Source organism: Chiloscyllium plagiosum, chromosome 28 (genome assembly GCF_004010195.1).
Source record: "Chiloscyllium plagiosum isolate BGI_BamShark_2017 chromosome 28, ASM401019v2, whole genome shotgun sequence".
NCBI classification, from domain to species: Eukaryota; Metazoa; Chordata; class Chondrichthyes; order Orectolobiformes; family Hemiscylliidae; genus Chiloscyllium; species Chiloscyllium plagiosum.
In genome coordinates, this window is record NC_057737.1 from 12,296,341 (window position 1) to 12,322,789 (window position 26,449).

Sequence of the window (26,449 nt, forward strand, 5' to 3'; positions counted from 1 at the left end):
CAGGCCTCCAGTCTGAAAAACAATCCTCCACCATCACCCTCTGTCTTCTACCTTTGAGCCAGTTCTGTATCCAAATGGCGAGTTCTCCCTGTATTCCGTGAGATCTAACCTTGCTAATCAGTCTCCCATGGGGAACCTCGTCAAACGCCTTACTGAAGTCCACCCAGATCACATCTACCGCTCTGCCCTCATCAATCCTCTTTGTTACTTCCTCAAAAAACTCAATCAAGTTTGACAGACATGATTTCCCATGCACAAAACCATGTTGACTATCCCTATTCAGTCCTTGCCTTTCCAAATACATATACATCCTGTCCCTCAGGATTCCTTCCAACAACTTGCCCACCACCGACATCAGGCTCACTGGGCTATAGTTCCCTGGCTTGTCCTTACCACCCTTCTTAAACAGTGGCACCACGTTAGCCAATCTCCAGTCTTCCAGCACCTCACCTGAGACTATCAATGATACAAATATCTCAGCAAGAGGCCCAGCAATCACTTCTCCAGCTTCCCACAGGTCCTGGGGATTTATCCACCTTTACCCGTTTCAAGACATCCAGCACTTCCTCCTCTATAATATGGACATTTTGCAAGATGTCACCATCTATTTCCCTACAGTCTATATCTTCCATATCCTTTCCACAGTAAATACTGATGCAATATACTCATTTAGTATCTCCCCCATTTTCTGCGGCTCCACACAAATGCCACCTTGCTGATCTTGGTGAGAGCGTATTCTCTCCCTAGTTACCCATTTGTCCTTAATGTATTTGTAAAAACTCTTTGGATTCTCCTTAATTCTACTTGCCAAGGCTATCTCATATCTCCCTTTTGCCCTCCCGATTTCCAACTTAAGTATATTCCTACTTCCTTTATACTCTTCTACAGATTCACTTGATCTATCCTGTCTATACCTTACATATGCTTCCTTCTTTTTCTTAACCAAACCCTCAATTTCTTTCCTTGGGATTAGAGTTGAGTCAGAGGTTTTACTGGAAAAGGACCTTAGGCCCATCATGTCAGCACCGATCATCGAGCATCTATCTATTCTGATCCCATTTTCCAGCCATGTTATAGCATTTCAAGCGCTCATCGAAATAGTTCTTTGATGTCTTGAGGGTTTCTGCCTCTACTACTCTTTTAGACAGTAAATTCCAAGTAATCCCCACTCTCTAGGTGAAAAATGTCTTCCTCAAATCCTCTCAAACCTCTTGATCCTGACATTAAGGCTGTGCCCCTTTACTAAACTACCTTATCTAGCTTTGCACACCTCGATCAGGTCCCCCCACCCCAGCCTACTCTGCTCGAAGGATGGCATCTAGACAAGGGAGAAAGTGAGGACTGCAGCTGCTGGAGGAGATCAGAGTAGAGAGTGCGATGCTGTAAAAGCACAGCAGGTCAGGCAGCATCCAAGGAGGAGAATCGATGTTTCGGGCATGAGCCCTTAGAACATAAAACATAGAACAATACAGCACAGAACAGGCCCTTCGGCCCACGATGTTGTGCCGAACATATGTCCTAGCTTAAGCACCCATCCATGTACCTATCCAATTGCCGCTTAAAGGTCACCAAAGATTCTGACTCTACCACTCAACCTATCCTCGTACGACCTTTTCTCCATTCCAGGCAACATCCTGGTAAATATTCTCTGCACCCTCTCCGAAGCTTCCACATCTTTCCTAAAGTGAGGCGACCCGAACTGCACACAGTACTCCAAATGTGGCCTTACCAAGGTCCTGTACAGCTGTAACATCACTTCACGACTCTTGAATTCAATCCCTCTGCCACTGAACGCTAATACATCATAGGCCTTCTTACAAGCTCTATCCACCTGAGTGGCAACTTTCAAAGATCTATGAACATAGACCCCAAGATCCCTCTGTTCCTCCACCTGACTAAGAACCCTACCATTAATCCTGTATTCCGCATTCTTATTTGTTCTTCCAAAATGGACAACCTCACACTTGGCAGGGTTGAACTCCATCTGCCACTCCTCAGCCCAGCTCTGCATCATATCTAAGTCCCTTTGCAGCAGCCCTCCTCACTATCCACAACTCCACCAATCTTCGTATCATCTGCAAATTTACTGATCCACCCTTCGACTCCCTCATCCAAGTCATTCATAAAAATTACAAACAGCAGAGGACCTAGAACTGATTGCTGCGGAACTCCACTTGTAACTGGGCTCCAGGCTGAGTATTTACCATCTACCACCACTCTCTGACTTCGACCGGTTAGCCAGTTTTCTATCCAATTGGCCAAGTTTCCCTCTATCCCATGCCTCCTGACTTTCCGCATAAGCCTACCATGGGGAACCTTATCAAATGCCTTACTAAAATCCATGTATACTACATCCACTGCTCTACCCTCATCCTTCATCAGGGCTCCTGCTTCTCAGCTGCCACCTGACTGGTTGCGCTTTTCCAGCGCCACAATCTAGACAAGGGAGACCAGCACGGCACTCCAACGATGCATTGCAGTTCAGTTACCCGTACCAGTCTATACTGAAGCCAAAGTAGCTCTTCGTCTCATTGCTGATGTTCTTCCAGAGTTCCTGAGGGGTCGTGCTGGCCCAGGTGGTGTTGTCAGCATTGCCCAGGTGCCGCGGTTTCCTCTTGTTCCTCTTTTTCTTTGAGACGAGCTCATCCGTAGGGAGGTGAGCAATGGGGTTTGGAAAGGAACTGAGGAAGCAGTTGAGGAAATGGCTTATGGCGACAGACAGGCCAGAGAGCTCCACTCCCTAAAGCAGGCAGGAAGGCAAAAACAAAAGGCAAAAACAGTATTTTTGCAGGGTCTTCCAACATGAAGCTGATGGGCAGGGAAAGGTCAATCAAGCCCGTCCCAGACAACAATGCTGTGCAATGATAACCAGACACCGTTTTTAATGTCTCCTTCCACCCCAACTCACTCCTATGACGTTATAATCAAAGGTAACTAAACAGAGAGGATAAAAACAGCCAGGATAAAGATAGTCTGGAAATTTCTTCCCTGACTCTCCTAGCTGATTGAAGCTAGTTTAGGAGAACCAGGGGTTAATCTGCAAAGACATTAAAACATTGCCAAAATATCACAGCACTGCAGCGACAAAAAGGTAGCCATCCAAGCAAAGGTATATGCGTGCAATCAGGTTTTAATCTGTGTACCAGGAATCAGTAGCCTGAGAGGTGTGCACATTGTTAAACAGGGCTGATCAGTGGCCAGGTAAGAAATGTATATTGCTCCCTGGGATATTGACAACACTAAAAGAAGAATCTTGAAGCTTATATATTGATTAATTAATTCACATTATAACAGTGTCCCTGAAACATCAGCATTTATTGCCCATCCTAAATACTTCTCACAACCTTCTTAAACCACTGCAGTCCATCAAAATGGTTTTTGATACAACTGAGTGGCTTCCAAGGCCAGAGGGCAATTTAGTGTCAGCCACAATGCTGTGGGTCTGGAGTCACATGTAGGTCAGACCAGGTAAACTCGGCAGATTTCCTTCCCTACAAAAGGGCATTAGTGAACCAGATGGTTTTCTATGACAATCAATGATGGTCTTGTGGTCACCAATACTGAGACTAGCTGACATTGAAAGATGTGCAGAAGAACAAAATACAAAGGGAGTTGAATAAAAATGTATGAAGGAAGCTCTTTTCCTTGGCTGTATGGATTGGTCAGCAATTTAGGGAGGGAGTAAAGGAGGAAGAAAGAGAAGATAAATGGTGCAATGGAAGTGTTTAAGGTACTTGCTATTAAATAAGGCATTCACATCCATACAAACAATTCTAAAAATTAATAAATAAGAGGGCATTAAGCCCATTCTACCTAATGCTCTCTTCCCATGCATCATATACACATTTCTTAGTCTTTGGTCCTATTTTCAGATTGTACAGGATCAACTGCAGATGCTGCCTATATTACACTCTTACTGTGAGGCATGCTGAAATAGGGCAGTCGGCTATTTAGCCCTTGATCCTGTTCCATCCCTTATGAAAGCACGACTGATCTGCATCCCAGCTCCCGCCCAGTCTGAAGCTCACATTTAGATCTATACTTCCTCCAGGAGGAAATTTATGAACTACTTCTTACCTGAAGATATATTTTGAAGATATGTTTAGCAGAACGGGTAATTAATTCAGTAACTCCAAGTTTCTGTAATGGTTAAAAAGAAGCATTTAATTAAAAATTGGTACTACACACCAACTTTGAATTATTACACATAAGATAAAATTAATCTGAATGCACAGTAGTTAAATAACTGTTCTGAATTAAATGAAAAGTTTATGTAAGTTGTTTGAAAGATGAAATCAAGAGTATGTCTTTGTGTTAACTAGTAACAAAAATACATACCCAAATGTGATCCAACGACTGTCTAGCAGGACTCTTTGAAACAAATTCGACTATCTTAGCCAGGTAACGGATGTTGATGCCACGCTGATGCATAGCTTCTGCCAATGTGGCACCATCCATTGGAAGCACTGTGTGATCAGCACAGTCTTTTATCTGCAACAAAGACAACATACATTCTTTCAGATGCAGTTTACTCAAGACAGAATGCTTGAGTAAAGCTGGAGAATCCAAAAGCTGAAATGAACAGATGCTTCAAAAGCCACAGGGAACTGAGACAATTGTAACTAAACTGATATTCTTAACATTCAATCACCTCTCACAAAAGGTTTAAAAAATAAGTCTAGTCATTTAACTGGCCTAAGGTAACACAGGAGGCGTGAATGGTGTGCCCAAAACAATGGCATCCGTCTAACTTGACTAACCAGTACAACTTAAAAGACTGGATACATTCTAAAGGAGGTGACTATCCAAGTCTAGATCATTTTGAAGTCCAATGTTTGGTTATTTCAATAAGAAAATGAATTAGTTGATGTACAAGTATTCTGTCATCCCTTTCTCCAATCCCTTCCCTTAACGAGACATTAGCTCAAGCTCCATGACATGTTTCTCTTGCAGCCAGAATGAGAATGGCATTGGGCAGTAGGTTCTCTTGTGGCTCCATAGTCAGGTAACATAGCTTTGGGGGAAGACGCCGATGAGGACGAGGAAAATGGGAACACATACACCAGCACAGGTGCTCACACCCACACTTTTTAAAAAGTCATTCATGGCATTGCTGGCAAAGCCAGCATTTACTGCCCACTGCCAATTGCCCAGAGGACAATTTAGAGTTAACCACATTGCTGTGGGTCTGGAGTCATGTTATGTCAGACCAGGTAAGGAATGGCAGTTTTTCCCTCCTTCAAAAGACATTCGTGAACCAGATGGGTTCGTAGAATCATAGAATCTCTACAGTGTGGAAATAGGTCATTTGGTCCATCAAATCCACACTGACCCTCTAAAACAGTAACTCACTCAGACCCATTCCCCTACTCTATTACTTGATATTTACCCCTAACTAACCCACCTAGCCTACACATCCCTGGATACTATGGGCAATTTAGCATGGCCAATTCACCTAACCTGCACATCTTTGGACTGTGGGAGGAAACTGGAGCACCTAGAGGAAACCACGCAGACACGGGGAGAACGTGCAAACTCCACACAGACAGTCGCGCAAGGTTGAAATCAAACCTGGGTCCCTGGCGCTGAGGCAGCCATGTTAACCATTGAGCCACCGTACCGCCCCATAGTTCTTTTCCAAGAATTGACAATTGTTTCATGGCTATCAGTAGACTCTTAATTCCTGGTTTTAATGGAATCTAAATTCCACCATCTGTTACATTACCTCCCCATTATCTATACTATCGACATAAGTCGTATTAGGAATCTTCAACACTGCAGGATGGGAGAAATGGGCCTGTTAACTGTTTCCCTGCCATAAGAACTTGGAAATACATTGACATTAGAGCAGAAGAGTTATAGAGTGCTTTAGCACGGAGAGAGACTCTTTGGCCCAACTCGTCCATGCTGACCAGGTTTCATAAACTGAACCATTTCCGTTTGCCTGCACGTGGCCCATATCCCTCTAAACCTTTCCTATCCATGTACCTGTCCAAAAGTGTGTTAAATGTTGTAACTGTCCCAGCCTCTACCACTTCCTCTGGCAGCTCATTCCATACACGCACTACCTTCTGTGTGAAAATGTTGCCTCTCAGGCCCTTTGAAATCTCTCCCCTCTCACCTTAAACCTATGACCTCAAGTTGTGGACTCCCCAAACCTAGAGTTGGATTTCTCCAGGAACAACCACAAGCCAATGGAATTGGCCGAACCGTAAAAGACTGAAGAAGAGCAGAAGTAATAATTTTGCAGTTGGGTTAGATGTGCAGTCAGCAGTAAGTGAGAAGACAACGGTATTCCATTCTTACCAGTGAAGGAATCTGGCAGGAAACAAGAAAGGCAGCTGCATCTTTCAACAACTGCTTCTGTTTTTGGAGTTCTTCACAGTTAGGATCATGGAAACGGACTCCTGCAACAAACCAAAGGTCAGAACTAGGTGTTGTCTGCGGTTTTATTGTAAAGCAAACGTGGAGTCAGCAACAAAAGACATAACGACCTAGACTTCTACAGCACGCTTTACATTACACAGCCCATGAAAAACATGTGAACACCAAATAAAAATCCAAAGGTGAACAATTACATCCCTTCAAAAGCCAGACTTGGGTTTTGTCCATATTCCATAACTCCAGAGTCAACAGGGTTTTACAATTTTAAAAAATGAAAACAACTAAAGTTTTCTTTAAAATGTAACAACTCAGGACTTTTTAAATGAGTGCAGGAGCTCTGAACTAGTCAAAGCAGACAAATCAAAATAAAGCCATTCAATGTACTCAACACGCAAACATTCAGAACACTTCCTCAGGCACCAAATGTTGTCACAACAATGTGGCCTTTGTTCTTTACATCAATAAAGCACATTTTTGAAAGTAAAAGACAAGATTCTCAACATTTTGTTCTCTGTTCCCATTTCATTCCTTGCAGAGAAAATTCAAACTATTAAAACTACACTAAACTATCACTATATCTTGCTCGGAAAACCTCATCATAAAGTCTGATCATTCGCGATGGTTACGTTTCTGGAAAGCCTCGCAAATGATGAACATGCTTTATAATGGGAATCAGTTAGATAGCTTCCAAACATCTAAAGCTGAGACCTACAGTACATAGTAGAAGATAACAGTCAATAATAACAAGGTTTTTGAAAAACAAAGATGATCTACTGGAGGAATAATGTAAAAATTAAGTAATATTTACATTTGTCACATTGACCCACACTGGAAGGCTCATTGCACTGTGAATTACTACAACATGGGCCCACATGCAACACACCAGTCGACACACGCAGTGCACGCTTTCCAGTCCTAGAAATAGATTCATGATATCCTTATGTCCACAATTTTGACTATAACCAGATTCCTTGTGCTAGAAAGACTGGCTCATCAGCTGCTATTGTCAAATATTTTGCTTCTTCCATTTTCTAAATCAAAAAGGTTCCATCAATCATAGTACAATATTTTCTATTTATGATGCTTCTAGAACAATAACATCTTAATGAATATTTTCCAACATTTACAACTCAAATAAAAATGTCCTCGACAACTGAATTGTACAAGTTATCAATGCAGCAAATGAAAACAAAAATCCTGTCACTTGTTTAAAAACCATTGCAGCAATATGATTTCTTTTGTAGAGTCACAGGTCTGACATCTATAGTAGCACAAAGATACATTGCACGACACACTCTAGAACTCCTCCGTACCTGGTGAAAATATATCTGGGTTGAAACGAATATTGAAAGATGTATTGCTGACAGAACCGACCGCTTTGCAGGCATTCAGAATAACCTCCTTACTCTTTGGGTCAACTGTAAGTATTGAAGACAAAACAAAGATTCCTAAAAAGCAATGCACACTTACAAAAAAAATGCAGTATCAGATCCACTGAAATGCAATGAGCTGAACACTTTGAAAATCGAACATGCATCTCAGAAAATTGCATTAACTGAACAGATAGGAACAGAAAATCGAAATTGGTGTTAATTACATTGCCCAGAGGGTCAATACTCGACCTTTTTGTTAGAAAAGCCCGCGAGCATATTCTTTAGACAGAATGCAGCTTGGATTACAGAGGCGGCAACAGTTCAGTAATCAACTTCATGCATTTCATCCATGGAATTAGTGTTGAAAACAATCAATGCCATCCTGATTAAGGAATCACCACCACAACCATCGAGAGATCAGCAGGACAGCTTCCAACAAAGTACCTGTTTTGTCTTCTGATGCAATGGACTCTGCAAGATCTCTAGCTTGATCTAATCCAGAAAGGTTTTCCTCAGCCTTACCATCTTCAGACGCAGTTTTCTTGCTTTCCACAGCACCAGTTGGAGAAGAACTACCATTCTCGGTCACAGCAGCACATCCCTTCTCCTGCTTGTTGGGCTTCTGTTGCATCAGCTGCAAAGCAGCCAGCTTCATGAAAACAAGATGCCTGAGAGAAAGGGGGGAAAAAGGGGGTTACAGAAAGAAAAGGCTTCATTAATCAATGTCAATGCTTAAGTGCAAAGCTATCACTGAAAACTTTTAATAGGTACTTATCCTGTACCCATGGAAATACAAGCAAACAGTCTATTGATGATTGCCATTTAATATGTTAATTTATAATGACCTGTAGGGAGAGACAAACATTTACAAGGATGTTGCCAGGGTTGGAGGGTGTGAGCTATAGGGAGAGGCGGAATACACTGGGGCTGTTTTCTATGAAGCGAAGGTCAAGGGGTGACTTTATAGAGGTTTATAAAATCATGAGGGGGAATGGACAGGGTGAATAGCCAAGGTCTTTTCCTGAGGGTAGGGGAATCCAAAACTGGAGGGCACAGGTTAAAGGTGAGAGGGAGAAGATTTAAAAAGGATCTAAAGGAGCAACATTTTCACGCAGAAGGTGTGCATGAGCTGCCAGAGTAAGTGATGGGGGCTGGTACAATGACAACATTTAAAAGGTATCTGGATGGGTATATAAACAGGAAGGGATTGGAAGGATATCAGCCAAATGTTGGCAAAAGGGACTCGATTAATTTGGACAAGTTGGATTGAATGGTCTGTTTCTGTGCTGACTCTAAACGGATTCCAAATCTAGCTGGGTGTCTAGAACCCCCAACTATACTGTGACAGTTGACACAGCAAAATTAAACAAGACATGTTATTTATAATATTCCATCTGGAATATAAGAGTGGCAAGTTTATCCCCAAGCCACAGAAGCTTCCTGACTTGGAATGATATCATCACGTCTCCTTTATTGTGTTAAAACCCAGAAAACCTCCTGAGGCAGCTATGGGTGTATCCACCTTCCACAGTCATCAGCTTTTAAAAGAAAGTGGCTCAACTTTGTTGAATCAACTTGGCAATGTGGAGCTGGGGTAGACTGCCGCCATCAATCGTCTTCTGTTCTTTTAGATTGACAATAACAGTTTAGAGAGCCCTTGATGGGAGCCCTCAATGGAAGCTTATCAAAATTATCCTTTCTGCTGTTAAATAAGATCATACGTTCCAAGTTTTTAGATTCCCCACAGTATGGAAACAGGCCCTTCAGCCCAACAAGCCCACACTGATCCTCCGAAGAGTAACCCACCCAGACCCATTCCCCTACCCTATATTTACCCCTGACTAATGTGCCTAACACTATGGGCAATTTAGTATGGCCAATTCACCTTCACCTTCACCTTTAGATCGTGGGAGAAAACTAGAGCACCCGGAGGAAACGCACATAGACATGGAGAGAATGTACAAATGCCACACAGACAGTTGCCTGAGGCTGGAATTGAACCCCGGGTCCATGGTACTGTGAGGCAGCAGTGCTAACCACTGAGCCACCGTGTCTCCCTTATCTTAAATTAACCTGTTTGGACATGTTATGAAGCTTCCAGGTCAGGTGGAACTTGAACCTGGGTCCCCTGACACAAAGGTAAGGAATCTACCGCTGCACTACAAGTCCTTATTTAGAAATTTTGCTCATTCTGTTCAGAGATGTTATTGCACCTGGAGCAGGGGGGACTTCAATCCAGGTCTCCTGATCCAGAGGAAGGGACATTACTACAGCACCACAAGCACCCACATCATCATGTCTATACTGTGTCCAAGGATGTATTCAGTTAGAAGTGGTTGACAATAAAACACTGTGAATCTTAACAAGACGCACTTATCTTTGTAGTTTCGTACATGATGGAAATAGGCACATTTTACATTGTTATTCTTGATAAGGTCTGACTAGTCAGAAGCCAGAGCTGACATGTCTGACCCCATCGGGACGTAGAGCTAGACTCCTTTATTCTCCATCTGAGACTGTGTGACAGCATCAGACTGACTGCAGCCTAATGCACCTGCCAACATTAGCCCTTCCATAACCACCACCTAAGGGCAACGGGGATGGGTGACAAATGGTGTCCTCTCCAATGATGCCCATATCCTGTGGGACAATGTGCGGATTATACACAGGTGGTATATAAAACTGTAATACAAGTTCACACTGTATAAATTCCGCTGCTCCACACCAGGAGCAGGATTTTTCTGGACAGTGTAATAATGCCATGATTAACTCTGAAAAACACAGCCATTGAACTTCTGGAGGCGATTAGTGACAATAGTGACATGGCATTAACTTGTCTGGTTTGTCCTGCAGTGGTAATAATTCTCGAAAAACATCTCGCAACTTACGCTGGTGCTGGATGTCAGCTCTCTCCCAGCCAACAGCACTGGGCACACTCAGCTCAGGTATGGCAATTGTTACACACATTGCAGAATTCATGCCCAACCCAACTTCTCAATGAAGAAGTCCAGACTTAAAAGCAGTAACAGCTAACCACAAAATCACTTCCCTTTTACAAAAAAGCTTGGTGCTCTTTGATAGCGAGATTTGACATGTGCCTTTGCATTATACATAAATAAAAAGATTAATTAAAAAGGTGTTAGAAACCACAACTCTTCTCAAGCTCTGGGTCATTGTCTGTGTTTCACTTTGCAGGTTTCTGCAATACAACAGAGTTTCAGCAACTCAACATAAAATTGATTTGCAGTTTTTACCTGCAAAGAAGTCTAAACGCTAATCAAAAACACTAAGCCATGCCACACACACCTATTGTAACAACTTATACAATGTCACAAAACATCTCAAGGCCCTTAACCGAAGTGTTCTCCCTAAGGTTTGACGCTGAGCCATGTAAGATGATATTAGGGAGAATGAACAAAGTCTGGATAAAAAGAGATGTTAAGGAATATCCTAAAGCAGTCAAGAGGAAGGTATAGCGAGCAGCCCCACAGCTTAAAGTTTTGGCAGCTGATGCACTAACAATGGACTAATTAAAATCACAGCTACTTGAAAGACCAAAATTAGAAGAAATGGAGCTCAGAGGATTTTAGTGCAGCTGCAGATTGGATAGATATGGAAGGAAGAGGTAAAAGCAAGGACTGCACATATTCCACACTTTCCTGAGTAAAGATTAGAGAAATTGGGTTTATTCTCCTTGGAGCAGAGAAGATTAAGAGGCGACCTTATTGAAGTGTTCAAAATTATGACTAATTTTGACAAGGTAGAGAAGGACATTGTTTCCACTAGTCGGTATGTCAGTAACTAGGGGACAGAATTTCCAGTTTGTCAGCGAGAGCTACAAGTGAAGAGAAACTTCTTTACTCAGAGAGTTGTTAGGATTTGGAATGCAAGTGCCTGGGAGAGTGGCAGAGGCTGCTTCCATAGGCGGTTTCAAAAGAGAGCCGGATAGATGTGTGAAAGTGACAAATTTAACAAGATTACTAGAGAATGGGACTAGCTGGGTAGCTCTTTCTGGAGCTGGTACAGACCAGATGGGTCAAATGGCCTCCTGCACTGCAAACGTCTAGGATTCTAAAGCAATCACAGTACAAGAAATGTAGCTCATTAAAATGCAGAAACTCTGCTTTTACTTTACAGGCTAATAAGGGCTAGCATTGGCCAACCGAAGTTAATCACATGCTTAAACCAAGTTGTCTCCAACTCCATTGGATCCCCAGTCAGTAATTTTTATGTAACAAAATGAAACATTCGGCATTAAAATGTGTGAAAACTGTGGGGGATGGGGTGGTGTTGGCACGTAGAAAGGAAAGAGGTAGTGGCAAAAGGAGATGGCATTTATTTATGTTGAAAAGGTAGTAATAAGACCATACACCCTGCAGTGGAGATGATAATCTATCCCATTGAGGGCACAGCACAAAACTAAAATCCTACATGTCCCATAACATCGTGCCCAGAAATTCATATATAATACTGCACTTGCCTGTGTTCAACAAAGGCCTCAATCAGCTCCTGCCTCAGACAGGACAGCCTATGTCGGTGTTCCTTTGGAAAGCCCAACTTGCTGCATTCCTCTGGGAGCTCTTCACCTTTCACAGGGAGGAAATTCAAATCTGGTGGGAAAGTGCGTAGCAAGTCCAAGATGTAATGGCGGCTGTCATTCCCGATAATGCCTTTGCACTCAACAGAGGAGCAGAGCTCCACTTCCTCGTTCTTGTCATTAAGTACACAGTGCTTCTGGATCTTGAGAGGTCTTGCTGTCTTCTCCAACAACTCTAGGTATTTGGGGTGAGATACAACCGTTTTACCAAAGTCTATGGACCCATATATAACACTCTGTTCCTGCTCCCGTTCCAGAATACCGGGAATGATTGACTGCGCAGTCACCCTATAACCCCTGTAGTCCACCACCACAGTCCCCAAAGTATACAGCCCTTCTACATCGACTGCGTTATAAGCCCGGACCCCATTCAGGTCATTGGTGGGAGCCACATAGGCTGCATTGTCTCCACCAAAGTCCTTGTAATGGTCACGAACATCGAAGCCCAAGCTGAAGAAGATGTTGTTCCAAATGAACATCTGCATTTTGGTTTCTTCGCCTGGATTGATGGCCATGACATTTCCATCAATCACTGCCATTGCACCCCGTGTGGCAGCTGCTGCAAAGTCACTGTGCACCTTTAGAAAGAGAAAACAAACAGTAAATTTAAGTGTCATCACTGCTGTGCCATGCAAACTCTAGTGAGCTGACAGTACTCAGTGGTGAATAAACAGGCCTGCAGCCTCTCTCATCTGCAGGCCGACGAGACACCAGTCTCCTGTTCAACTGCAAGGTCCTAGCAAATACATTTGGCTTATGCTAAATGGAGACATGAAGGAGGAACTCAAGGTTTCACACATGACCTAGTTCAAGTTGGAAGTAAGTGGGACTGAAAAGAGTATAAGAACAGGACATAGATGCAACAGGAAGTGCCTATCTGGTTCTCAACCCCTTACTGCTCCACAACCGACCACAGTAAGGTACCCAGAATGCCGAGGAACTATAGGGGAGACTCTACTGTCCCTATTGAACTTATATCCTACTTAGTTTGAGAAAGGATCCTCACCAGGATACTACACTGCATGGATCCCAGGCATTTTTTATTCACAATTTACATTTCCGTTGCTGCATGGGTGAATGGGGTGGGGCGGGGGAGAAACGGAATACAAAATAAATGGTTGGTATTTGTCAAAATAACCCAGGAATTAATAGAACGGTAGAGGAAATCGCAATTATACACTACGCTACAATTACTGCAATCTAACTGAACAAACAAACAACTGCAGTTTTACCTTGAAAATGGCACGCTCGCGGAGCAGTCTTTCCGGAAGGTTCTTGCGTGGGAGCTCCCTGGTCGTCTGTAATTCCTCATTCCAGTCCCTTGTCTGGAGACACCCAGAACAGATTGTGAGGAAGCTTATATTACAATGAAGGATATCCACTTACAATTTTCAAATTGCTGGTTGACTATTTTTTAAATTACAACCAAAATAAAGCAAGATCGTGCTCTGATAAGTTACACATCCTGAACACCCCAGAAATTTGCAAGTGAACTATACCCAGCATACAGGGAGGCTAGCAGAGACCCACAATAGATGGCTGGCTGTGTTTTTGGAAAAGGAGAGTTTACTGCAGTTAATTAGCTATTTATTACATCCTCTAGACATCCATCAATTAACTTATTTTAAAGTGAAGTGCCATTACATAGGTGACTACAGCAGACAATCCACAAACAGATAGTCAAGGGGTGGCTGTTGGTCAGGACACTAGGAGAATACTATGCTCTTCTGCAACACCTTATCCACAGTCCAGCAGTACTGCCCTGAAGGGGCAGCTTAGATTATGCACTCAGGTTCACAGTAGAGCTTGAATTCCACATCCTGATGACTGAAGTAAGATTGCTATCAACTCAATCAAATTAACAAAAAGCTATTTCTTTAGCTGCATCATAAAAGACAACTTCCCTGCAGAGAGTCAGAGATATACAGCACAGAAACAGACACTTTGGTCCAACTCATTCATGTAACTAGATATCCTAAATTAATCTAGTCTCATTTGCCAGCATTTGGTCCATATCCCTCTGAACCCTTCCTATTCATGTACCCATCTGGATGCTTTTTAATTGTACCAGCCTTCACCACTTCCTCTGGCAGCTCATTTCATACATGCACCACCCTCTATGTGAAAAGGTTGACCCTTAGCTCCCTTTTAAATCTTTCCATGCTCACCTTAAACCTTTGCTCTCTAGTTCTGGACTCCCCTGCCGTGGGGAAAAGACCTTGACTATTCACCCTACCCATGCCCCTCAGCAGCACAAAGGCCACCTGTAGTGCCCCGAGTTGCTCTGACTGTAAACACAAACTCAGCAAAAGAGGCTAAACACCAGGATCCACTTGGCTCTGCAGCAGCCCAAGCCTTTCTTTATAGAGAAGCGAAAAGCAAGTGCAGTTTGATTCTCTTATTCAGAAGAGTCTGTCAATGCAGCACAGTCAGATGCTGGAAACATGCGTATTTAGTGTCAAACTGAAGAGAAACACTATTAAAAATTAATTTACAAATGCATGTTTATTTGTGCAGTTGTAACCTGATCTTTGGAACACTGCTGGAGATTGAAAGGTCAATTCAGAAAAAGTAACTTAGTGCAGGCGCCACATTTACAGGGAAGTAAGAACCAGGAACCACACCATGATGAATATTTGATACTAATACAAACAGCCATATGAGTTATGTTTCAATGCCAGACAACATGAGCGAGCTATGAAGCAGGGAGACGTTCAGGACCATGGTTGATTAGGTTGCTGATCTAAGCACAAATGTGAACAGAGTCCACACATCTTTCCACTGAAGGGCAGGAGCAGATAAGGGAACCATAATCAGTGTGATTCGAGTGCAACCTGTTTCTCCACAGGGTAACTTGTACTCACATAGAAACATTTGCAATGGAGAGGCAAACAAAAAAAAAAGGCAGTAATGGGGCTTATCCTATGCCTGTAATACCTCAGGAAAACAGCCCACACAGTACCTGGCCTGGTATGTGCTCCTCATACCCCAAACGTGATGTATACGCATCTTCTGCACGGACACAATCCATGGCGTGCTCCACTGTGGGTGCAGTCCAACTGTACACCTGGAAAGGGGTCGCTATCCTCTCAAATGGGTGTCGCTGAACCCTACACACCAATTAGTGCACCAGTCAATACACTTTGATTCAAATGTTTCACTAAACCACTCCCATCATACTGTATCCCATTAAACAAGCAAGTAACATCATTGCAAATGTATCATGGAAGCTAGTGAACTCTGATATCATGGCGGTGTAGCCAATTCCAGAAGCAAGCACCACTATCCAGGAGAATTTTGTAAAAGAATTTCAGATCTGGAGCTGTAGAAGACTACAACTTTCGTACATTCGGTCAGGTGCTGGAGAGCAATGGCCAGACTTCAAATTACAGAATGATGCAGAGAAGTAATTGTGGAATCGCCCTCCACAAAGCTGGACTGAGAAATGTGGCAAACACGTGTTTGCATTGCACTGGTATAAAAAGGTCTGGTCCCTGTGCTACCATTAGGAATTCAAGAACTTCCATCACAACTGAGACAGTCACATGACGTCAACATGTAATCACAGATTATTAATATTCATCATTGGGGCGGCACGGTGGCTCAGTGGTTAGCACTGCTGCCTCACAGCGCGTAGGACCTGGGTTCGATTCCGGTCTCGGGCGACTGTCTGTGTGGAGTTTGCACAGTCTCCCAGTGTCTGTGTGGGTTTCCTCCGGGTGCTCCAGTTTCCTCCCACAGTCCAAAGATGTACAGGTTAGGTGAATTGGTCATGCTAAATTGCCCATAGTGTTAGGTGCATTAGTCAGGGGTAAATAAGGGAAACTCTTCAGAGGGTCGGTGTGGACTAGTAGGGCTGAAGGGCCTGTTTCCATACTGTAGAGAATCTAATCCAATCCAAATGAAGCTTTCACTGAAGACATACCAAGTTAAATTCTCAATGAACCACAAAAGCTTCAATGTACTTCAGAGTTAACTTACAAATCTCTGTGGAAATAACTGCACAGTTGTGTGAAATTTAGGTTCAGTAATATTTAAGGGGCTGTCTTAGAAAATCTTGGAGCAAACAGGAGATCTGATGTTGTGATTGGTCCAGCGCTGGTTTCTGGTGTGATTAAATTTAACTCGGTGCTTTTCTTTACTTAAACGTGAAGGGTAGCACACGTTCAGTCCTAACTATGTGCACGTTTCTTATCCATCATTTTTATACTGTCAAATGCCTGAAAAGCAGGTGGTACCATGTATTTATGAACATATAGATCCTTTATCATAATGTGTCCTATGGCATTTCATGGGACTAAGAAAAGAAAATATAATGCTGAAGTACATTAAACATTAGGTCTGATGACCAAACACTTGTCAAAGAGGCAGGTTTTAATGAGTTCCTCGAAAAGGAGGAAAGTGACATAGAAGTGTAGGGACAGTATTCCAGAGCTTCGGGGTCAGACTACTGAACAGCTATCAAGAATGCAGCAATTAACTCAGGAATGCTCAAAAGACCAGAATTAGACGGGTGCAGACATAGCAAAGGATTGTGGGGCTAAAGGACATTATAGAGGCAGGGAGTGGCTAGACCACAGTCTGATTTCAAAACAAGGAGGTGAATTTAAACCTAAGACATTACTTTATCTTGAGTCAATGTAGACCAGCGGGTACAGGAGTGAACGGGACTTGGCAAAAGTATGACACTGGCTCCAGAGTGAATCTCCAGTGAAATTATATCACTGCATTACCATGGTCCAACAAACTTAGAATGGAATTCAGCAAAATTACAATGCTCTTTAAACAAAGTCTTGTGCCGATTCATCATCATCTCCTTGTTTTGCGTTCAATCCTGTTGGGCAAAAAAAAAAACCCCAAACTTCCATGGTTTTCTTTCAGACATTAGGTCTGCTGTAATGTGCTTTAGATAGTTGCTAACTCCATGATAATAAGCTGGGCCTCAGTCTGTAATTGTAGCCTTTACTGGAATTGCTAAGGGGAAATGAACCACTGAACTTGGAAACAAGACTCAAATTTAAAATCACTCCACCATTTTCACATTTGTACTGCCTTCTGTGGGCATAGTAGATGATGATTTCAATGTCAATAATTTTTTTTTCATACAAGGACAAACTACCACAGATGCTGTAAATCTTAAATTAAGAAAAAACTGGAAATACTCAGCAAGATAGCATTGTTGGACAGAAACAGAGTTATCTTTTAGATAGAGATGACCTTTCATCAGAGCTATTCCCCCATTTCATTTAGTTAGTCGGAGCATGTTTCTCAAGCTAGTCACGTTACAGGAATGAACACTATTATACAATGACAATTCAGATTAGTGTAAGTCTTACCGCTTCTTTTGCAAGGCAGCAAAATTCTTTTTGAAAGTTGGACTGATCTGGCTCAGCAATTCCACCAGGGAATGGCTCAGGAAGCTGGGGTTAGCTGGCTTGGGGTTGAAACTGTAGGCTGTCGACCTGTTCCAAGCAGAAAATTCAGAAGAAGAATTAATTCCATTTAAAAAGGGTTACTTGTTGTAAAATCGTTACAGATTTAACTTAAACCTATATCCAATTACACACACAAGCATGTAGATAAAAGGCACAATTCTTGGACAGTTTCCTTTCGAGGGCTCCACTCACCATTTACTTACAGTACAATACGGCACAGGAATAGGCTCTTCAGCCCACCAAGCCTGTGCTGATTCCTAATCCTTATTTAGGCAGACTACTTATTGCCCATGTGCATTTTCTACCACTCTGTTCGTCTCCTGTTATGTGTCTATCAAGTAACTCCTTAAATGGTCCCAACGTGCCTGCATCCACCACCCTCTGTATGAAACATTTTCCCCCACACTTTTCCCCTAAACTTTCTCCCTCTCACCTTGAACCTCTGCCCTCTTGTAGGTGACCTTTCTAACCCATCTATGCCCCTCAATTTTGTAGGCCTCTGTCAGATCCCTCCTCAGTCTCCATCGTTCTAATGAAAATAATCAGTTTATCCCACCTTTTCTCATACCTAAAACCCTCCAGACCGGACATCATCCTGGCAAACTTTCGCTGCACCCTCTCCAAAGCATCCACGTCCTTCTGAAAGTGACAACCAGAGCTGCATGCAATATTCCAAACGTGGCCGAACTAAAGTTTGGCAAGTTATGTCACAGCTGTATAAAACTTTCATATTCAATGCCCCAGCAGAAGAAGGTAAGTGTGCTATATGCCTTCTTGACCACCACCTCCACCTGTGTTGCCTCTTTCAAGGAGCTGTAGACCTAGATCCTCCATAAGTTAATGCTCCTTAGGGTTCTGCCATTTATTGGAGAATTTGCACCTGAATTTGATCTTCCAAAATTCATCACCTCACATTTGCCCGGATTAAACTCCATCTGCCATTTCTCTACCCAAATCTGTAATTATATCCCACTGTATCCTTAGACGACCCTCCTCACTATATGCAAATTCACCAATTCTGGTGTCACCCACAAATTTACAATCAGCCATCTACATTTTCCTCCAGATTATGGGCGTTTAGCACGATGGCTAAGTGGTTAGCACTGCTGCCTCACAGCAACAGGGACCTGGGTTCAATTCCAGCCTTGGGCGACTCTCTGTGTGGAGTTTGCACATTCTCCCAGTGTCTGCATGGCTTTCCTCCCACAGTGCAAAAATGTGCAGGTTGGTGAACTGACCATGCTAAATTGCCCATAGTGTCAGAGAGGTGTGGGTTAGGTGCATTAGTCAGGGGAAATGTAGAGTAATGGAGTTGGGGATTGGGTCTGGGTGGGTGGAGCGTCAGGGTGGACTTGTTGGGCCAAAGGGCCTGTTTCCACACTGTAGATGTGCTACAAATAAAAGGTCCCAGTACTGATCTCTGCAGAACACCATGGGAGGTATTCCGGAGACTGCTACCCTAGAGGCCATATAATTTAGTTTGGGGGTGGGGGTGGGGGTGGGGGTGGGGGTGGTTGGAGGCAGATACCTCTACGGAAAAAGAGTGACAAAGGGAATACACCAAGTACACGGAAGTCCTGACAGGGCCGTTCTTCTGCTATTCCCAACCCAAGGCTTTGAGACGATTTGGAGCTGATGTTAGCTACGAGTGTTACATTGGATTGAATTTATTGTCAAGTGTACTGAGGCACAGTGAAAAGCTTTGTCTTGTGAGCAATACAGACAGATCACAGAGTTAAAGAGTTAAGTAGCATAGATAAGTAAATAATAGGTAAACAGTGGCAAAATCAAAAACACAGGTATAGGTGAATGTTAAGAGTTTGAGAGTCCATTCAGTATTAACAACAGCAGGGTAGAAACTGTTACAAAACCGACTGGTGCGTGTTCAGGCCTCTGTACCTTCCTCCCGATGGTAGAGATTGTAGAAAAACATTGCCAGGGTGGGATAGATATTTGAGAATGCTGGTGGCCTTTCCTTGATAGTGGGCCTGGTAGATGGATTCTATAGATGGGAGGTTGGCCTTTGGGATTGCCCGGGCCGAGTTCACTACTCTCTGTAACCGTCTCCGATCTTGAATGGTACAGTCGCCATCCCGGGTAGTGATACAGTGTTACATTGAGTGAAGCTGCAACAGTCCAGGAGTCAGGAGCAGTGCAGCGATCTTTGCTGATCAGGCATTGCTGGACTCTGCCATTGACAAAGTCTCTATAAGCTGCACAAATCATTACCTTGTCCTTAAGGACAAGGGATAACTCACCAACTAGGAATTTATTCCCATTTTGCAGCCAGTTAAAATCAACTCATGCGAAGTTTTCCACCCACTAAGCATCTGCAATTGCCCTGTTCAATCACAGCCTAACTGGGAAGCACAGGTTAAAGCAGTCCCTGGCCTGCTAGTTCCAGTCAGGAGCTTTTCTTACAAGCAAGGTGCTTGGTTTACATCATATCCATCATGTGTCAAGTTTCCAAGTTGACCTTGTGTAACCGTGGGGGTGTCCCCAGCAGAAATCAGAGATATTTCCCTCTCTCCCCGAAACATAACAGGAAGAGAGAAAAGAAAATCAATCCACACAGAAGGAATAAGACTCCCCAGAAGCACAAGCAGACCAACAGAAAAGAAAACTTACTGATTTACGTAGAACCCTCGGGTTGAAGCAGTGATACTGACATGCCGATCCTCCATGGTAACCACATACAGGTACATCAGATCACCGTGCATCTTACGGTTACCTGGTGGAGGATTCCAGCCACTCATAGTTAACACTTTCAGGCACTGCAGAGGCTGCAGAAAAGGGAAAAAAGCCAATTAAAAATACAGCAATGCAATTTAACACATTTACACAGCACCTAATGACAAAGCTTTGTAACAAGGTTATAGGGAAGCATTAACTGGACAATTATGGAAACTTAGTAATATGTTGGAATAATGATTTAACATTTTGTAATACTCCATGTTGCATGTGACAATTCTGTATCAAAAATTGCCACAGCACCAAACATTCCTAAGCAAAGACAAAGACATAATCTGTGACCACGGTGCATTCATCATCTCTACACCAACTGGTACAGTCAACCACACCATCCTCAGCGCCATTGCCCAGATTTACGGCACTGGCCACAGATGACCCAACCCAGTCAAAATATAGCAAAAGGCATCTGCACAAGATCTTCTCTTCTCAGGAATTACTTCTAGATAGATTTTGACAGCCAATTTTGGATAAAGCACCATTTCCTCCAGGAAACTATTGTCAAGACTGAAGCAAGTGTGTCCTCTTGCCACCCAGATCTGATTATCAATTCCACTCTTTACCCTCATCTGTGACCTCAGGGATTTTGCCGACTCTTAGCCTCAGCACACCCTGTTTGACCTAGGGCTCAGCTTTCAATCCTAGTACAAAGATATTCCAACCCAACCCCACCCCATGCACCACACACGTCCCTCATTCAGCTCCCTTCTGCTGAACCTCTCAATGCCTTTGTCAGCTTCAGACTTGATTGTTCCAACGTTGTCCCCTGGGCCAACCATCCATCAGGGGACTCTCAGCACTCCAACCCTGAAGGCCGTTGATAACCAGGAAGAGAATGCTTCAACCTATGCTGTCCCATCATTCCTTACTCTAAAAGCAACACTTCAATTCGCCCATGGTCAATTATGAAGTAGAAACCTTTGCTGTGTGTGCAAACACCATTAGAATCTGCACCAGTAGACAGAATGGCTCACCCTCACTTTAATTAGACAGACCACGAATACAACTTGAAGACAAATAAACAGTTTTGCGCCACATCATTAATCTGAAATATTCACCCCGATCCTCTCTGTTGTGCGACCTGCTGCAGCATTTGCCATTTCAACCTCGTGTTTCTAGTATCTGTAACATTTTGCTTTTGTTGTACCTTTGCATCCTTGGTCTGAGGCTGGAGAAAGAGCAAAGGGCGCTCCTTGCTGCCAGGGAGGATATGCTCAGGGGGCGTGCAGTCAATTTGCTCCAACTCAGAGCCTTTCCTCTTGCGCTTGCCAGTCTCTGAAAACAAAATGTTTCAAAATTTTAAGAGAAACCAGTGACGCAATTCCTTCCCATCAGCAACTACATTCCTCACTTTATTCAGTGCCACCTCTGCCCACAGTTGACAAAGCACAGTAGAATAAAATGGATGGATTAGTTAATAATGGATCAGATTTATTTTATGTTATCGAAAAACTCATTGTCAAAAGCATCCCCAGAACAAGCACTTTAATCCACAATTTATTTGAAGTTGTGACTTCCGTCCCTCACTGCCTTTTAAAACTTCAGCTCCTGTCACAGCTGTCAAACACCAGCTACAGAAATAAAACATCTGTCTTTGGTTTTAAGCAGCTGAACGTTGCAGGGCTGGTCTGCCTCCCCCCCAGCCCCACATGCACTGAAATCAAATCACGGTCAACAGTTCAGGCTGCAGGAAAATTTTTTTAAAAGTGGTCCCTTCATACTTCAGCATGGGTTTTATCATGAGAATTTAATCAAATAAAAAAAACACTCCAATTTTCTCCATTTCTGAAGGTGTTGCTCAATTGCATCACCACAAACATCACTTTCTGGCATCTTTCATTATTTCTGTGAAAACTACTGGCAATAACAGCAATAGGCAACCCATTCCCTGATGTCTGCACACAGTTCCAATACAAAACACTAATGTGCCACTCAGACCCAGGATAAGGAGAAATCAAGAGGCAGTGGTGTTATGGTATTGTCACTGGACAGACAATCCAGACTCTCAGGCTGATGTTCTAGGGACACGGGTTCAAATCCCACCAAAGGCAGATGGTGAAGTTTGAATTGAAGAAAATCTACTGTTGATTGACATAAAAACTCAACTGGTTCCCTAACCACCTTTAGGTGAGGAAATCTGCCCTTCCTACTTGGTCTGGCTGTCATGTGACCCCAGACACACAGCAATATGGCTGACTCTTAATGCCCTCTGGGTAATTAGGGATGGTCAAAAAAATGCTGGTCTAGCCAGCGATGGTCACATCCCGTGAATGAATAAAAATAAATTACTCAGAGGGTTGAGGGGCTTTGGAATTCTCTACCACAGAAGAACGGGGAAATACAGTACATTTAAGGTAAAGATTGATAGATTTCCAATTCTGTTGTGAGTAAATGACTTTGAAGTGTTCGCTCAGCCAGGATCGTATTGAACAGCAGAGCAGCTAGACAGGCTGACAGTAAGTAGTAAGGAGCAGCACAGCAGCAGCAGTAATCTGGATTGGCCTTCAGAGATGGCCCAATTGGCAGGACATGTGCCCGAGTCACTAATTTCCAGGTTCAGGGCATGAGCTGAACAATCAAGGCTGATGCTCCAGCACAGTACTGAAGGGAGAGCTGGAAAGCTGAAGGTGCCATCTTCTGGCTCAGATGTTAAACGGAAATCCTGTTCCCCTCTTAGATGGATGTTCAAAAGACCCCTGGCACTATTTCCAAGAGTAGAAATTATTACCAGTGCCCTGGCTAATGTTCATTCCCTCAATCAAAATGACAAAAAAATCAACAGACTACTCAGTCATTCTCACAATGTCATTCATGAAGGGGTGCACAACGTGGCTGCTGCATTTCCAATGTTACAAACAGTGACAACACTGCGGAAGTACTGTTCCGGGTGTAAAGCACAGATATCCAGCAGCCATGAAACATGCTGCATTGATGACAGTCTGTCTCTCTCTCTCTCTCTGCAGGGCAGAGGCGACCTTCAGTATTCTTTGGTGCCAGAAAACAGACTCAACATAGATCCATATTTTTTTCCCCTTTGTTATCAGCTAAATTAACTCATTCATTCACCTAGGAGACAGTCGAATACTTGATAAAGTAAAAATCTAATGCTGCAATTGTAAGAATTATGCAATTTTATTTGGAATATACAGTGGGAAAACAGATGCTCGGATATGGCTGTTTGAAGAAAATGCAACGGTTTGTCTATCGCAACTCTTAAGGGTTAAGAAGTGGAACAGTTTGGTGCTCACTTATCGGTTACACAAGATCAGGAAGCTTTTGGAGATACTGAATTTGATATTTTTGAGAGATAAGCAGGCACCAAGTGCCTTTGGGTTGAAAACACTGCTTGGTGACAGCTTTGGATGGGCTTTCCTTTGCTTGCACGAGAGAGAATGTGTGTGTGTTTGGATTTAATGGGGATATACTTTAAGTTTGTATATTAGTAGTTAATAAGTTTTTCCATTCATTTATGTTAAACAAGTGCATCTTTTAACCAGTTTTGCTTACTTGTTTATTGATGCAACCTGGTGAGAGCTTATCTATCTTTAGACTGTGGTTAAAAGGTAGGCAAATTAACCATCCGGGAGTCTTTCAATTCATCATTTACATCTTCGTAACAGCTCGTGGAATAGGGGGCTTGATGACTATCACCAGAATTCCTCCAGTATGGAAGCAAGCCATTCAGCTCATCAAGTCCACACCAACCCTCTAAAGAGCATCCCACCCAGATCCACCCGCCTATCCTATCCCCATAACACCTCATTGCCCTTGGTTAATCATCGAACCTGCACATGCTTAGACTGTGGGAGGAAATCCACTCAGATATGGGGATAATGTGCAAACTCCATGTGGACATTTGCCCAAGGGTGGAGTCAAACCTGGATCTCTGGTGCTGTGAGGAGCAGTGCGAACCACTGAGCGGCCTTCTAAGGCAGTTTTCTACTAGGGTTAGGAGACAACACGGTCACCCTCTCTGGAAAAGGTGCCAATAGGAAGGCACTTCAATCTGGGTCACTGGTAACTTCCAGAGAATGCAAACAAAATTACAAAAAAGGACAGTTTATAAATCAAAGGCAACATGCAACTTCACGCTAGGATCTGAATTCCTCCACTCTCTTGTGGCAGCTTTTAGGGAATAGACACATTTCCTTCATTATCTCATGTGTACACATCAATGTGCAGTTCTCTTCTTACCTCCCAGATCTCCCTCGGTGAACAAACTCAGAAACGACAAAGAATTGCAGTCGATACCATTGTAGGAATCAGAGGGATCCAAGCTCTTCAGCAGGTCTCGGATGTGCCGCACGTGTATCCGGGCTTCACGGACAGTGTAAGGCTCTTTGAGAAGACACAAAGAAAGCTATTCACTTGTTGCAATTAAGCTCATTTTAAAATACTGCTGGAACAAAACTATTATGGGATGGGAAAGGCCATTCAGCCCATCTTTCCTTAACAATCCAGAGATATTCTAACATCCTGTTGCCATCACAATGCAGCATCTGACTGTTTCTTGAATGATGCTCAGACATTTCCTTTCACTACCTCAACTGGAAGTTCATTTTGCATGTTAATCGCTGTATGCAAAGCATAAAAAATTGCTGTTAAGCTGAAAGGGTATTCCTTTGTTCTGTCTTCAAGTTTGATTTGAAGGAATATTTTCCACAATTTTTAGATACATTTTAACGTGAGTTCAGCCATCTCCTTTCTGTGTTGAAACACACAAGTTTCTTTTGCCTTTTCTCAATTCTCCTGTCACCTGGGAGCAAATGTATGGACACTTTTCTTGGTGACCAGATCGGAATGCAGCATTCCAAGTACAGACTGACTGAAGCACGAAAGGTCTGTAGTTTCCAATGATAAATGTTGCCCATTTCCCTAGAAGGACACTAGAGACGGTCTTCAGACTCCGTTCCTGATAACTAAAAATTTTCATCTGATCAAAATTTCTAAACAATTCATTCATGGGACATGAGCACTGCTGGCTGAGCCAGCATCTCATACCCATTCCTAGTTGTCCTCAAGGAGGTGGTAGTGAGCTGCCTTCGTGAACGACTGCAAGTCTTTTGCTGTAGACAGATCCACAACTTGGTTAGGGAGAGTTCCAGGATTTTGACCCAGTGACAGTGAAGGAATAGTGATATATTTCAAGATGATGTGTGACCTGACAGGGGAAATGTACAGGTTCCCATGTATCTGCTGCCCTTGTCCTTTTACATTGCAGAGGCTCGGAATTCGGAATCTGCTGGCTAAGGTGCCAGGTGAATTTCTGCGCGTACCTTGGAGAAGGTACACATTGCTCCGAAGTCAAAATGTGTGGTGCTGGAAAAGCATAGCCAGCCAGGCAATATCTGAGTAGCAGGACAGTCAATTCCACATTCCTGATGAAGAGCTAGTGCTCAAAACATTGACTCTGCTGCTCCTCAGATGCTGTCTGACCGGTTGTGCTTTTCCAGCACATTTTTCAACTTTGATCTCCAGCATCTGCAGTCCTCACTTTCTCCACACTGCTCCTGGTGAAGGAAGTGATTGTTTGTGGATGTGATGCCAATCAAGTGAGCTGCTTTGTCCTGGAGGGTATTAAGGTGCTGCACCCCTCCCGGAATGCAGGGAATATTCCGCCACATTCCTGACTTGTGCCTTGTAGATGGTGGACAGGCTTTGGAGAGTCAGGAGATGAGTAACTCACAGCTTCTAGCTTCTTGTAGCCACTCTATTTACAGGCTAGTCCAGTTCAGATTCTGGTAACCCCTGGGATGTCGAGAGTTGGGGGATTCAGTGATGGTAATGTCACTGAATGTCAAAAGGGCAATGGTTAGATTCTCTCTTACTGGAGACATGTCTGGCACCCAAGTGGCAAATGACACGTCAGCCCAAGCCTGGATACTGTCCAGATCTTGTTGCATTTGAACATC

General features: G+C 43.2%; 1 protein-coding gene across 4 annotated transcripts in view; it reads right to left on the reverse strand.

Moving 5' to 3' along the window:
* The window catches only part of cluha (clustered mitochondria (cluA/CLU1) homolog a), a 93,504-nt gene that overhangs the window by 27,588 nt on the left and 39,467 nt on the right, over positions 1 to 26,449 (reverse strand). For 3 of the 4 annotated variants that reach the window (XM_043718310.1, XM_043718311.1, XM_043718308.1), the window contains exons 4-16: positions 24,732 to 24,875; positions 21,685 to 21,812; positions 20,418 to 20,572; positions 17,691 to 17,816; positions 15,317 to 15,464; positions 13,587 to 13,679; positions 12,238 to 12,932; positions 8,202 to 8,425; positions 7,698 to 7,802; positions 6,307 to 6,407; positions 4,339 to 4,491; positions 4,078 to 4,140; positions 2,496 to 2,740 (exon numbers count right to left, since the gene is read on the reverse strand). In XM_043718310.1, the coding sequence (XP_043574245.1) occupies positions 2,496 to 2,740; positions 4,078 to 4,140; positions 4,339 to 4,491; positions 6,307 to 6,407; positions 7,698 to 7,802; positions 8,202 to 8,425; positions 12,238 to 12,932; positions 13,587 to 13,679; positions 15,317 to 15,464; positions 17,691 to 17,816; positions 20,418 to 20,572; positions 21,685 to 21,812; positions 24,732 to 24,875 (2,380 nt within the window). The remainder of the gene's footprint in view (positions 1 to 2,495; positions 2,741 to 4,077; positions 4,141 to 4,338; positions 4,492 to 6,306; positions 6,408 to 7,697; positions 7,803 to 8,201; positions 8,426 to 12,237; positions 12,933 to 13,586; positions 13,680 to 15,316; positions 15,465 to 17,690; positions 17,817 to 20,417; positions 20,573 to 21,684; positions 21,813 to 24,731; positions 24,876 to 26,449) is intronic. The other variant, XM_043718309.1, reaches the window with a different exon arrangement.